At 42.2% G+C, this 14,052-nt stretch overlaps 1 protein-coding gene across 2 annotated transcripts in view; it reads left to right on the forward strand.

The window, feature by feature from the left end:
* Positions 1–1,960: 1,960 nt before the first annotated feature.
* Positions 1,961–14,052, forward strand: part of Virma (vir like m6A methyltransferase associated) — a 60,223-nt gene continuing 48,131 nt past the window's right edge. The window contains exons 1-2 of one of the 2 annotated variants that reach the window (XM_055603295.1): positions 1,961–2,055; positions 10,526–10,641. In XM_055603295.1, coding sequence (XP_055459270.1) covers positions 1,993–2,055; positions 10,526–10,641 — 179 coding nt within the window. In that variant the 5' untranslated portion in view covers positions 1,961–1,992. The remainder of the gene's footprint in view (positions 2,056–10,525; positions 10,642–14,052) is intronic. The other variant, XM_055603296.1, reaches the window with a different exon arrangement.

The following is a 14,052-nucleotide window of genomic DNA, read 5'->3' on the forward strand; positions in this document are numbered from 1 at the left end:
CACACACACACACACACACACACACACACACACACACACACACACACGCTTCCAAATTGTTTTGTGAGAGATTGTATCAGTGGATACATTGTAGCGTATTTGTCAAAACACTACATTAATTACAATGTATTACTATTGACTGATCAGTTGTAATACATGTAACAATGGTAATGAAAGTTAGTAAAAAAGGGGACTCTGAGCGGGGAAATAAAAATATGAGACCTCTATTCTGTCTGTGCAATTTACTGTAAAACTGCTCAAAAAAAGACCACATTTCTGTAATCCCAGCGTTGGGAAGTGGAGATAGGAGAGTTAGAATTTTTACATCAGTTTAGGCTACTTAATTAGTTTAAAACAATTGTGGTTTAGTGACTTAGCTTGGTGTAGAGTACTTGCTTAACTTTATCAAGGTCCTAGGTTTGATTCCCAGAACTGGAGAAAAACAAAAGTGTATGTGTATATGTGGGTATTTCTTTGGGCATATATGCAGGGTTTTTTTGTTTTTGTTTGTTTTTTGTTTTTCCCTAGGTGAGGGAGAGGTCTATGCACTTTTACTTTCTATTCCCTACAACTCTCTTGTTAGGCAGAAGCTAGACATGAGCAATGGAGGTAGAAGGGATTCCCACAGATAGCTTGATCCTGTTTCTTGTTTAGGCAGCCTGTCAGTCTATTGTAAAACCTTGGCCCTAGCCTCCAATGGGAACCCTCAGTTTTAAAAAGAAGAAAATGTCCTAAGAGAAAGTCATGCGATCAAATATAAGACCTTGAACAAACCTAAACAATGAACAGGTAATCTCTAGTTGAAAGCAATTTTGGTAAACATACAGGAAAAAGGAGACATTTCAAGGCTCCCCGTCAGAGGATGACAAAGAGACAGTTACAGAAAACGGTGAGAGGGAGATAGCCCAGAGCCCCTGAGCTGATTCACCCCACGCTCTCTGAGAGCCTCTTCCTGCTTGCTTGTTACAACTTTGTGTCTTGATGAATGGTTCCTAAGAGTTCCAGAACTGAGGGAAACTCCTTAACACTCTCCCTAGGACTACGTACAGTTTCAAATGTCTAACAGTTGACAGAGAAACTATTCACAAAATTAAAACACACAAACATAGTTTCAAGTAGGCTCTCATTGAGTACTCCAGGCCGGCCTCAGGCTCAAACTCCTTTGTCCTTGGAGCGCTGGAATCGGCAAACTGCGTGTCAGTCAGAGACTGGACTTTTCACTCTACCTCTTTCTTATACTATTCATGACATTTCATTTATATACCTTTTTGGATTTTATTACAAATAACCCTCACAGTGAGCCCGTGGGTAGGGGGAATCATTCATCATTTTTTACATTTTTTAAATGAGAAAACAATCCTGTCGTGTGTTGAGACGAGGTGTTTTTTTTTTTTTTTTTTCTTTTTTCCCTCTTTCTCTCGTTTTCTGAGACAGGGTCTCATGTAGGCCACGCTGGCCTCCAACTCAGAATACAGTCAAGGTCTTACATCCTTATTCTACTGCTTCCACCTCCAGAGAGCTGGACGGCAGATGTGCCCTCTTTTCTTCAAAACAACACTGTCTTTTCAGATTCACTCCTTGCATAGTTTTGCGTGGACATGACGCGCCGTGGGGGGCGTGCGGGGCTGCGTTTCTAGGTTGGGCACAGTTTCTCGCTATCCTCCACGCCTCCAGAACTCGTAACCCCCCGCCCCCGCAGGCTTCGTGGCGCCGCCGCGCGGAGAAACGCCGAGCTTTGGACCGCGGCGGGCGCCGTAGTCCCCTCCCCGCTCCCCTCGGCCCCTTTGGGTTTTCGGAGGCCGCTCGGCGCCGCGCTGGAGAAGGCGGGGCTTGAGGCTCAAGGCAGCAAGGCGCGACGGGATAGGCCGAGGCTTGCGGCGGCCGCGTCCCGCTTACCGGAAGTGCCGCCGTCTTTCCCTGGCCCGAGCCGCAGCCCCAGAGGTTGGAGAGCTGCCCCGGAAGTCATCTCCCGGTCGCCCGCCCGCGGCAAACATGGCGGTGGACTCGTCCATGGAGCTGCTATTTTTAGACACTTTTAAACATCCGAGCGCTGAGGTAAGGCTTCGCGACCCGATTTCGACGCGGCCCCCTAGCTCCGGCCCGCCTGCTGTGGAGTCGGGGGTCGTCCGGGCCGTGTCCTCGCTCGGTCGCGCTGGGTGGGGGGGTCCTCTGGTCCACACCCCCTCCCCCAGCCGGGTGCGAGCCCCGTGGCCCTGGGCGGCGGCCCTGCCTTTCCCGGCTCCGACTTGGGGCCCGGGTCTGCGGTCGAGTCAGCGGCGCCGCGGGCAGTGCTCACTTTGTCCTGTCTGCGCGGAGTCTTGAGGGGGTCCTGGTTCTCAGGTTTACTTCAGGTGCGATGCAGGCGCGAGGCTGAGCATCTAGGCTTTGACAGGAGTGTCCGGTCCTGATGCCTTCAGGATACCGAGTAACCACGATTCCAAGTCCTTCTCTTCGTTCTCTCTCCTAATGGCAGTCTTTTTGCTCAGTTTGTCGCAACACTTTAATACTTTTGGGAAGGAATTCACTTCTTAGGACATGACATGTCTACGACAATCTCCTTTGCATGGAGAATGCTTGCGAGTTATGCAGTATTGAGGGAACTGTTAAAGCCCGTCTTCAGAAAGCAAGGCCGTTGTTTTCGGGGGACAAAGGTGTTGAGTAGTTTTGTGTACAGAATTACTTGGGTGTCCCTGAATGATCTTGAGATACTTATAATGAATGTACTGATTGTAGCTAATTAACGAAGGTTCCCAAAAGCCAGCCAAAAATGAACTTTAACAGAGTCCACATAGAAATTCGGGTGTAGAACAGAGAGCAAATGAGCAAGACTCGTATTTCTTTGTCCTGCAGGAAACTCAATCATTTAGAGAACCATTCTTTGGGGATTGTTTCTTGTTTTTATGAAGAGTGTGGTCTTGTATAACGCACCGTAAGACTAGAGTGTTTCATCTCCTTTCTCAGTTGTATGTCCTATGTTTAGGACAGCGTGTAGGGAAATAGAAACATCGAATGAAAAAGGTTTAAAATGTTCTGCTATGAAATGGGTAGTGATAACTTTTCTTTAATAAATAGTGTATAGGCCTGTAAAAGTCAAGACTTGGTACTTTGGGTTATTATGTTTTACTGATAGCGAATTTATTTATGTTCTATGAAATAAATTTATTTCTTTCAAGTAGGCCACATAGTACTGTTTAGTGACCGTTTAACCATAATTCCAGCTGGATTTGAGAAAACTCAAAGTGGAAGCTGTAGTTGTTCCCAGAAGAAACTTCTTTACAGAACTAGAGAACAATAAAATTTGAAGAAGTAGCTAGGCATGGTGCTGTTTTTAATCCCAGTACTTCGAAAGCAGAGGCAGGCAGATCTCTGTGAGTTTGAGGCTAGAGTGGTCTCATAACAAGTTTCGAGACAACCAGGGTTACACAGTAAGACCCTGTCTTAATTTTTTTTAAAGAAGCATATGTTTCTAGTACTAATCTAACAGGAAAACTGTCTTCATTCTTAGACAAACATTAAAGATCATAGGAGAACAGGGTAGGTTAAACAACTTCCTATGAGTTAGTGAAGAAGGTTTAGAAGAGTGCACGTTTGAATTCACCTTGAAGGTGTAGGGTTTGTAAGAAGTACAGAAATGTTTGGGTTAGAGTTAAGGGTATGGTGTGTAAAAAGGAGCAGTGGGAATCTCTCGAAATTTATCATTTTATCTCCAAAAAACATCTAATCACTGGCATGTAGTCCCTAAAAGGGGGTGAATAGTGCTAATTGAATTACAAATCACACCTTTAATCCCAGCACTCCTGAGGCCAGCCTGGTCTACAAATTGAATCCCAGACAGCCTGGACTACACAGAGAAATCCTCTCTTGAAAAACCAGACAACAAACAAACAAACGAAAACCCAAAACAAGTTAGTTTGAGGGCAGGTTGGCTGTTTCAAAAGGCCCAGAAACCAAACAAAATTCTGAATCAGTATCTGGTGTAGGGAACTCTAGTTGATAACTTCTTTGGCTGGACATTAAGGGTGCAGAATTTTAGGTCACTCTTGTGAATATCAAAGACAGTTTCATCAAGGCAGTTGGCATATTGTCGGTCGTAGTAGAACGGTAGATGTTTCATTGCTGTGGGAAAGGAGGACTATTGTCAGTGCTCTGTTCGGTTATGCTCAAAGCAGCTGTGTGAATTGGGACCTGAGAGGCAGTTTTAAAAACTGTATTGTGGAATTCCTTAAAGATTCCTGAAGAGTAGGTACAAATGTTGGAAGCCTATAGTTCTTGAGCAGGGAAATTAAATGATTAGTAAACTCCATTAGGTAGATTAATTGTTCAGTCATAGAATAGTTGAGTGAAAACAGGTAGCAAAATCAGGAAGAATAAGTGAGGTGCAGTGAAAATTAGTTAGCAGATGGAATTAACACGTGGAGTGTTTATTGAATACTTTGTGCCAGGAACATTGCTTTGGTTATTTAAATGACTCTTGTCTTATTTTCTATTAGTTTTGAAAGCTTCTTCATTTATAGATAAGAACACTATGTTAAAAGGTCAGTGGCTTCCTGAACTGACATGGCTGTAGTAAGGTAAAATGACAGTGTGGGGCATGCCTACATCCCTGACATCCAGCTGAAGATTCTTGAGACTAAGGCCACGTGAGCCACACAGACAAAAGCAAAGACAAGGTGTGTGCTACGGCTGCATGAAGAAAGGCACCTGCTGAATTCACCACGTTGGATTTCTGGGATCCACTTGGTCAGACTGACTCTAGGGGGTTGTCCTCTGACTTCCACACAGGTACTGTGGCCCACAGGCCTACACACATACTAAATAAAAGAGTAAGAATCAAGTCAAACCAGTAAGAAAATACGCTAGCATACATTAGCATTCCTGGCTCTAAAGTGGTGCCAATCCATTTTGCAGTTGGGACTGAGTAGGAAGAAATGCCTACACGGCACATTACAGAGGAGGTACAATAGGAGTAAAAATGAATTAGATAGTTGCTTTGCTTTTAAAGAAATTGGCAGTCTGCTAGGGAAGGTTATCTTTGATTAAACTTTCACAGAGGAATCCTTAAAGGAGTGCAAATGGTTTTAGAGGAGTTACAAATTGTAGTTTGAATGGGCTGGAAGGAAGGCTCAGCAGGTAAGAGCATTTGCTGCTCTCGCAGAGGATCCAGGTTTACCAGCTGTATAACTGCAGTTTCGGGGGCGAAGTGCCCCTTCTGACTTCTTCAGGCACCAGCACATGTACAATGCCATGGATGTAGGGTACCTGTAAAAGAAAAACCACCCTAAATTAGGGTTTGAAATGCTGCTCCTGTAACAGTGGGGCCAGAGAGATTGCTCAGTGCTTAGGCACACATACAGCTCTTACAGAGCACCTGAATTTGGGTCCTAGCTTCCATGTCAGGGTGTGCTGAACTGTCTGTAACCCCAGTTCCGTGGGCTCCAACCACACCTCCATGTTTGTGCAAACACACCATTAAAACCAAAGTAAGTGTGTAGTGTTCTTCCACCGGATCTGTGTTCAGGTCTGGTACCTCTAGTCACCTGCACATACTCCCCTCAACACATACAAGTACATGTAGTTAAAAATAATAAAAATAATCTTGGGGTGCTATAGAGATGGCTCAGGAATTAAAAACACTTGTTGCTCTTGCAGAGGGACCTAAGTTTGGTTCTCAGCACCCACAGCAGGCAGCCTACAAATGCTTGTGACTCTAGGCCCAAGGAATCCAGTGCCTTTCTTCAGCCTCCCTGGGCACTGCATATTTAAATTTCATTATAGAAAATTAGAAAGCAGAGTGGGCAAATGACCTAGTGGATAAAAGCACTTGGCTGGCAAGCTTTCCAGCCTGAGTTCAATCCTGGAACCCAGGTAAAGGGGAGAACTGACTCCATATGCATGGCATTTGTATGCGCACATTTCTCTCTCTCTCACACACACACATTAAAATAAAAACTTTTAACAAGTAAAATTTAAAAATAGAGTAAAGTATAAACTTTCATAGACCCACCCTTCCTTAACACTTTTTTTCTCTTTATCTCCTTTACTTTGGCAACAATCGCTTCCCCCCATAAACAGTTAAATACTTAACTTATGAGGCCAGTTTACCGATTTCAGACTAACAGCTATTTGATTTCTAGAAAATGATGTTCCAATAAAAGAACAAAACAGTATTGCAAATGAAGCTACAAGGTGAGCTGGACAGGGTGGCCTGTGTCTGTGAGGCAAGCACGCAGGCAGTGGGGGCATTAGGAGCACGAGCTTTAAAATTATTTTTGACTACAAAGAAAAGTGGGGACCAGCTTGGATTATATGACACACAAATTCAAACAGACAGACAGACAAATACAAATAAAAGCAAGATAAAACTCTGTTATGCATGTAATGTATTTCAGAAAAAGTTGTTTAAGGTAAGATTTATACACACTATTTGGTAAATGAATGGAAAGCTAATGTATTTTGATGTGAGTTAATTTTTTTCATCTGTCCCTTAACCATGATAATTAGTACATACTTTGTATTTTGTAGTTTGATAATAGCTTTCTTTATATTAATATTTTCCAAATCTTCTAATACATATAATTATGCCTAAATGTGTGTCCATCTGTATTAATGTCCCAGTTTTGGTTTGTAGGTTCTTTTTACACCTAACATTGTATTACAGTAAGCCTGCATGAAAGTGAGCTTCATTTAAAGAAAAATTCCCCTTGTGTTTTGACCTGGTAACACATGTATGAAGTGCAAAGTTAAAGGTACAAAGGGTATCCGGTAAAAAGCCAGTCTCTCGTCGCTGTCAGACATCCTGCAGTTTTAAATGCTAATACTATTATCTGTGCACTAAACTCGTGTGGGTTTATGCTTCTGACTTTTTATAGAAACCCAAGGGGGATAGATTATACAGTTTTTATTTCTTTAATATTGTCCGAGTGTATTTGCTAGGTTCAAATACACGTGAGGGTATTTTATTTAGAAGGGCTTTTGCTTTAGAACAGTGGTTCTCCATCTTCCTAATGCTGCATCCTAATGCTGTACTGTTCTTTTGGTTGTAGTGACCCCCCCAAATGTAAAACTTATTTTGTTGCTACTTCATAACTGTAATTTTGCTACTTTTATGAAGCATAATGTAAATATTTCCAGTGGTCTTAGATGACCCCTGGGAAAGGGTCATTTGACCCTCAAAGGGGTCTTGATCCATAGGTTAACCCACTGCTTTAGAGTTTAGTTAGGAAACTATTATTTATGCACAGGGGACAGCTTAAGTGGCAGGAGTAGATGAGTGAGCTGAGGGAGAGAGTAGAAAGTAAAGGCAGTTACAGGTAGAATGAGAAAGGCAAGCAGACGGCATGAAGTATTCTGACAGTGACTTCCTGTGGAAAAATGTGGTCTTGAAATCCACAGTCTGTTCATAGTCACATTAGTTTATTGTCATAACCTTCCCAGAATTCTCAGTCTCAACCTGTCTTAGGTTTATTTTATTTTATTTTAATTTAAATTTAAATTTTTATTTTATTTTTTTGAGACAGAGTCTTATATAGTCCAGGCTAGCGGTGGATAAAATTTTGTTTTTGTTTTTTGAGACAGGGTTTCTCTGTGTAGCCTTGTCTGTCCTGGACTCACTTTGTAGACGAGGCTGGCCTCGAACTCACAGAGACCCCCCATCTCTGCCTCCTTGAGTGCTGGGACTAAAGGTGTGTGCCACCTTGCCCAGCATGGCAGATAAGTTTTAAACTCCTGATCTTTCTTGTTAGTTTATGTGGGCTTGAATGTAGGTTTTCCAGGCATGTTAGAAAAGCATTCCTTTCAATTGCTTCACTTACCTTTCCCACTCAGGGCTTTATCTTTAATTCCTTTAAAACAATTTAGCTTTAGGCACTTATTACAAGTTCTTACATTAAATGAATATGCCAGATTCTGAGTTTACAGTAAATCTTGTAACATACATTCTAAAAAAGAAAAGGAAAGAAAAGAGAGAATGATATCAGTTTGATAAGGTACTTTGGGCACACAAAGGAGAGGACATTTCTGGGCTTGTTTTAGCTTTTGAGAGAAAGTTGAAATCTAAAGAGAGTTGGGCCAGAGCAGTATGAGGGAGTCTGGTCAGAGGATAACTGAACAGCATAGTTGAGACCATGAACTTGAAAAATAGCATGGTGTGTCAGGGACATTCACACATGCAGTATTTTGGTTTAGAATAATAAAGAAGCCAGTAATAAAGAAGACCTAGGAATTTCACTTGGCTGAATGAAGGAGCAGGTCTTGATAAATGTTTATATTCTAGGAAGACTACATTACTTTTTCAATAGGAGAATGGGGTGTAGCAGATTAGGAAATGCAAAATCAGTTAGGGTCCTACTGCTGTGCTTGGCATGGTGCACAGAGCTGAAGGAACCGCAGAAATGAGGGGTTCCAAGACTTGAGAACTGTTCAGGCATTCAGTCTTATGATTTGGAAATCAAATAGATAGAAAGTTAGGTGAGAAGACAAGGAGCCAAATATGACAATGTGTTAGGCATGATTTGGCTAGTGATAGCACCGTGGATGAAGGACAGAGTTCAGTGTTTAAGTTGCCAGCTTTGAAGTATCTGAAGACATTTAAATGCAGAGGTCCCCTGGGGCTTAGTAGAAGCCTAGGTGGAGATAGAGATTAGGAGCTGTCTTCTGGCTGTGGGTAAAGATGTCAGTTTTCATAATCTGGTTGGTTTTGCTCTGTTCAGCCCCATTTGCCCTCTAGGCTTTATGAACTATGTTCTTAGTTTTTTGAAACTTGAAGTTGTATACTTTCCCTTTACCCAGAAAGCTCTTCTCCCTCATTGACCCCTCCCCCCCCCCCAACCCTTTCTTCCCATACAGGATCTCATTCTGTGGCTCTGGTTGGCCTTGAACCCATTATGCAGACTAGGCTAGCTTTGAACTTACAGAAATGTGTAGTATATGTTTAATAGAAGTAGTAACAGCTACTACAGAAGATTTCCTGTTATAAGTAGTACATTTTAGGACTGGAGGTGTGGCTTATTTGGTAGAACGCTTGCCTAGCATGCATGAAGCCCTGGGTTCTATCTCCTTTATCACATGAAAGTGGACCTGGTGGCGCATGCCTATAATTTTAGTACTTAGGTAAAGGCAGGAAGGTCAAAATTCAAAGTTATCATGATTTAAAGTTGTTTTTTTTTTTTTTTTGACGTCTCTGCTGTAGTTCAAGTGTGCAAAATAACTGTAAAGAATGTGATTGTTTCTTTTTATGGCCTTGCATGGGCTAGGATTTTCTCTCTTTTTAAAAAAGATCTGCATGTACAGAGCTTTAAAAAGCTCTACACCAGAGGAAGGCACCAGATATCATTATTGATGGTTGTGAGCCACCACGTGGGGGCTGGGAATTGAACTCAGGACTTCTGGAAGAACAGTCGGTGCTCTTAACCTCTGAGCCATCTCTCCAGCCCCAGGATTTTCTCTTGAAAATACTCTAAAATCACCTAGGAATAATATGGCAGTTTTATAGTGTTGGGGTCCAGGATCTGTCTGTGTTGTTCCTCTGCCATTCTTAGAGTATTGCCTGTACTGTTTATAGTAGCTAATGGTAGCATTTATGTGCTGGAAAAAGCATCAGAATATGTGAAGAAAGTGGGGAAGGAGTGTCACAGAGTCTGAACCTTCCATTTAAGGACGTGGCCCAGACTTGCCTACTTCATTTTCATTGCATTTATCAGATGTCTGTTCTATATATCCATATATCTGAAGCATCTGTAAACATTTCTTGAGTGTCTGGAGTCATGAATAGAAAAAGCTTGGTAACCCTTAGTCTAAGCAAAACATCAGTGGAAAGGTAAATGTACTGCAGAAAGTTTTATGTAATACCGATTGAGAGACAATTAGGTACATTAGCATAAGGATAAATCATCAGCTATTAAAAAATATTTATTATCTGTGTGTGTGTGTGTGTGTGTGTGTGTGTGCCAGTGCCAGATATATGTGGGTGTCCTTGGAGGCCAGGAGAGGACATTGGGTTCCCTGGAATTGTGAGCTAGTAGATGCTGGGAACTGAAGTCTGGTCCTTCTGGAAAAGCAGCAAGCATTCTCACTTGCTTAGTTCTCTCTCCAGTTCCATCATCAGCTGTTTTTATAAGTGATCTATACAACATTGTAATTAATATAAAATGAAATGATATGTTTCTCTTTGGTGTGGGGATTCAACCCAGTGTCTTGGACATGTGAGGCATGTCCTTTTTGTTGTATATGGGGGGTTGAGACAGGATTTCTCTGTTTGTAGTTCTGTCTGACCTGGAGCTCACTCTGTAGACCAGACTGGCCTTGAACTCAAAGAGATCCACCTGCCTCTGTTTTCCAAGTACCAGAATTAAAGACATGTGCATTTATCACTGAATTACATCCTCATTCCTGGATTTTAAGATTGTTGATGTCATATTTAGTTGAAAATAAAAGAGTTAAAAGTGTATTTTGAATTGAAAAAGAAATGTTTTACTTACAGTATGTTTCATCTTGTTTGTTACTTACAGTATGTTCCTTGTTTTTATAGCAGAGTTCTCACATAGATGTGGTTCGTTTTCCCTGTGTGGTTTATATCAATGAAGTCCGAGTTATACCCCCAGGAGTACGAGCCCATAGTGGCTTACCTGACAACAGAGCCTATGGGTAAGTCAACTCTTTGTGGACTTTTTAAAACTTAAATATGTTCCCCTCCCTCTTCCTCCTGTATGTGTGTGTGTGTGAGTACTCGTGCGTGCTTACGTACGTGTATGTTTTGAGACACTGGGAATGGCTTGAACATACTATGTAGACCAGGCTGGTCTGGAATGCACAGAGCGCTGTTATTAAATGTTTGTGCCTCCATGCCTTGCCATATGTATTTTTCTTATTTTGAATATTTTTGGTAATGCTCAGGATCAGACCCAGGGTCCATTATATGTTAGGCAAGCATTGTATTATTGACTATTCCAAGCCCAGGTGAAGTGATTTTGATGTGACTTAAAAAAAAAAAAAAAAAGAATTAGTTTTATATCTAATTATATGTGTGTGTATGTGTGAATGTTCTGTCTGCATGTATGTGTGTATACCATGTGCATGCCTGGTGCCTGTGGAAGTCCAAGACTTGTCAAATCCCCTGAAACTGGATTTAATGGCTAATTGTAAACCACTGTGTAGGTGCTAGGAATCAAACTTGAGTTCCCTGCAAGAGAAACAAGTGCTCTTAACTGCTGAGCCGTCTCTCCAGCCCTTAGTTTGAATATTTAAAAATGTGTATTTTTGTTTGTTGTGAGGGGAGTAGAAATTGACTCCAGACCAGTGGCATACTCTCCAGTGTTGTTTCCTAACTCCCTCTTTCTTAAAAAATTTGAGATAGTCTAAGTTGTCTAAGCCTTAGTATAGGCTTTTATATCAGTCTCTGGAGACGCTGGGACCATAGACATGTCCCACCATGCCTAGCTTACACAGTCCATGTGACTTTGTGTATTTGTGTATAGAAGCCAGAGGTCAGTGTAGGTGTCTTCCTCATGTTCTCTTCCTTCACTTTAAGTGTTTAAATAGGGTCTCTCGCTGAACTGTTTGGCTAGACTGACGAGCAAGCCCCTGGGGTTCTCCAGCCTCTGACCCCTACACCCAGTGGTTATAGACTAATTGGGGTTTCTGAGGGTGCTAGGAGTGTGAATGCAGGCCCCCATGTTTTGCAGCAGGGATCTTACCTGTTGGTCCACTCCCAGACCCTATTATATGATTGAAAAAAATTTGTAGCTTTAAATGAACGATTGGTTGAATCAGCAAGTGATTGTGTATTACTTTCTCTTTCTTGGGTTAGGTAGATAACTTTAATAATTGACATGGGGGAGGGAGGGTGGGATCAGGAGGGGAGGAGGGAGGTGCTTATGGGGGGATACAAAATGAATAAAGTATAATTAATAAAATAAAAAAGTTATCTACTAAAAAAATAATTGACATGAAGGAGGGGTTTTATTTTTGTGTAATATGAAAATAATTATTTTCTAATTTTAGTTCTATAGGTTGAAAATAGAAGCCAAAGTTTGGCTGTGAAAGTGTGACTCTATGTGATAAATGCATCTTAAAAAGAGCTTCTAGTTTCCAGCACAGGCACTGGTTTTGTATATTAATAGATTTCATTTTGTTGATAACTATTTGTAACTCCATTTTATTATGTAAAATAGTTAAACCTGCTACTTCTTGGTGAAGATTACGGGACAGATTCAGCATCAAAGTTTATTTCTTCCTAATTGTGAAAAATATATTTATAGAAGTAGACATGAAAGTCTTTAGAGGTGTCATTCAGAAATTACAATGTAAAATATAAAAGATTAACTGTCATTTGCAAGAGACCTCATATTTTTTTCCATGTTTAAGAAAATTAGGAAGCGGGGCTAGAGAGATGGCTTAGAGGTTAAGAGCACTGTCTGCTCTTCCAAAGGTCCTGAGTTCAATTTCCAGCAACCACATGGTGGCTCACAACCGTCTATAATGAGGTCTTCCGGTGTGCAGGTGTGCATGTTGGTAGAGCACTGTATACATACTAAATGAATCTTAAAAAAGATAGGAAAGACAAGAAAATTAAGAGGCATGAGACTAGATTAGTTGGTAGAGTGTTTGCTTAGTTTACAAGAAGCCCTGGTTTGACCCCCAAGCATGGCATAAAGTAATTGTGCCATGCCTGTAATCCAGCACTGTGGAGGTAGAACCTGGAATTTTTAAGTTTCAGACCAGCTGGGACTATGTAACATGCTGTCTTACATAGTCTGGAAAAACAGCAACCGCAGAAACTAAGCTAAAATTTAACCTGTGCATAGTAGACGTGTGTATTTCTAGCACTTGGGAGAATCAGACCTTCAAAGTAATCTTCAGCTACATAGCAAGTTGAAGGCCAGATGGGGCCACAGGGTACCTGAGATCCTGTGACACCCTCCCCCCAAAAGGGGGGTTAGTATGGGTCAGTTGGTAAAGTGCTGGCTGCACAAGTGTAAGAACCGGAGTCCAGTCCCTAGTGCCCATGTGAAAGAGAACTGTGATAATGTGAATGTGTGGTGGCATGGAGCTACAACCCAGCACTGAGGAAGCAGAGGCAGGGTCCCTGGGCTTGCTGGCTACTCAGTCTAAGTGGAATGGCAAGCTCTGGTTTCCTCAGAGGCTACAAAACAAAATGAGGTGGAAAGCACATTAAAGAAGACATCGACCTTAACCTCCAGCCTCTACTTAGCCGCCTTAGTCCTTTATTTTTGTAGTCGAGGTGCAGGTTTGAACTGTATGTCAGTGGGAGGGGGGCTGCAGTTTGCTCACAAGCTCACTTGAGTGCTGCTTGTGGGAAGCTGCTGTTCCTTGGTAGCAGATGTTCTCTCCGGAGGCTCTTCCTGCTCAGTCCTAACAAAGCTTCCTCCAGAGCGAGGGGTGCACAAGTGAGTCCCCCCGGGGAGAACTCTGCCAGCATGTTCTGTAACTTACTACTGGCATTGACACACTAAGAGTTTCCCCTATTCTCTTAGTTACACACTCCAGTACAGTATAGGAGGGGGCTATGCAGCTTGTGAGTAATCGGAAGCAAGGGTCCCTGGAGACATCTTGGCCATGACAGCAGGAAAAGATCTGCCCTTCACTACAGTGGGTAGAATATTTATCATGCTTTCTTTATTCTCCCTATTTCTTAGCTGGGGGTGAGTGGCTCCTTATGCTGGAATGAGATATGAAAGTACCAGAAACGTTTACGCATGGTTAACACGTAGAACAGTGAAATTAAGGATTAATGGAGTAGAACAAACATAAGAAACCTACGGGGCATCTTTTTCACAAATTTTATTGCATATTTACTTAGGCTTATGTGTATGTGTGTATGTGGCCCTTCATGTGTCATGGGGTCATGGGTGGAAGTCAGAGGACACCTTGTGGGAATCAGTTCTCTTCTTCCACCCTGTGGCTCCCCGGGATTGAAGTCAGGCCATTAGTGTTGGCAGCAGTCTTGCCCAGTGAGCCATCTCGAGGCCCCGAAGCCTGCAATCTTCCTTCCCTCCCTCCTTCCCTCCTTCCCTCCCTCCTTCCCTCCTTCCCTCC

Source organism: Psammomys obesus, unplaced genomic scaffold (genome assembly GCF_907164565.1).
Source record: "Psammomys obesus unplaced genomic scaffold, mPsaObe1.curated_primary_1811, whole genome shotgun sequence".
In the NCBI taxonomy this organism is placed as follows: domain Eukaryota; kingdom Metazoa; phylum Chordata; class Mammalia; order Rodentia; family Muridae; genus Psammomys; species Psammomys obesus.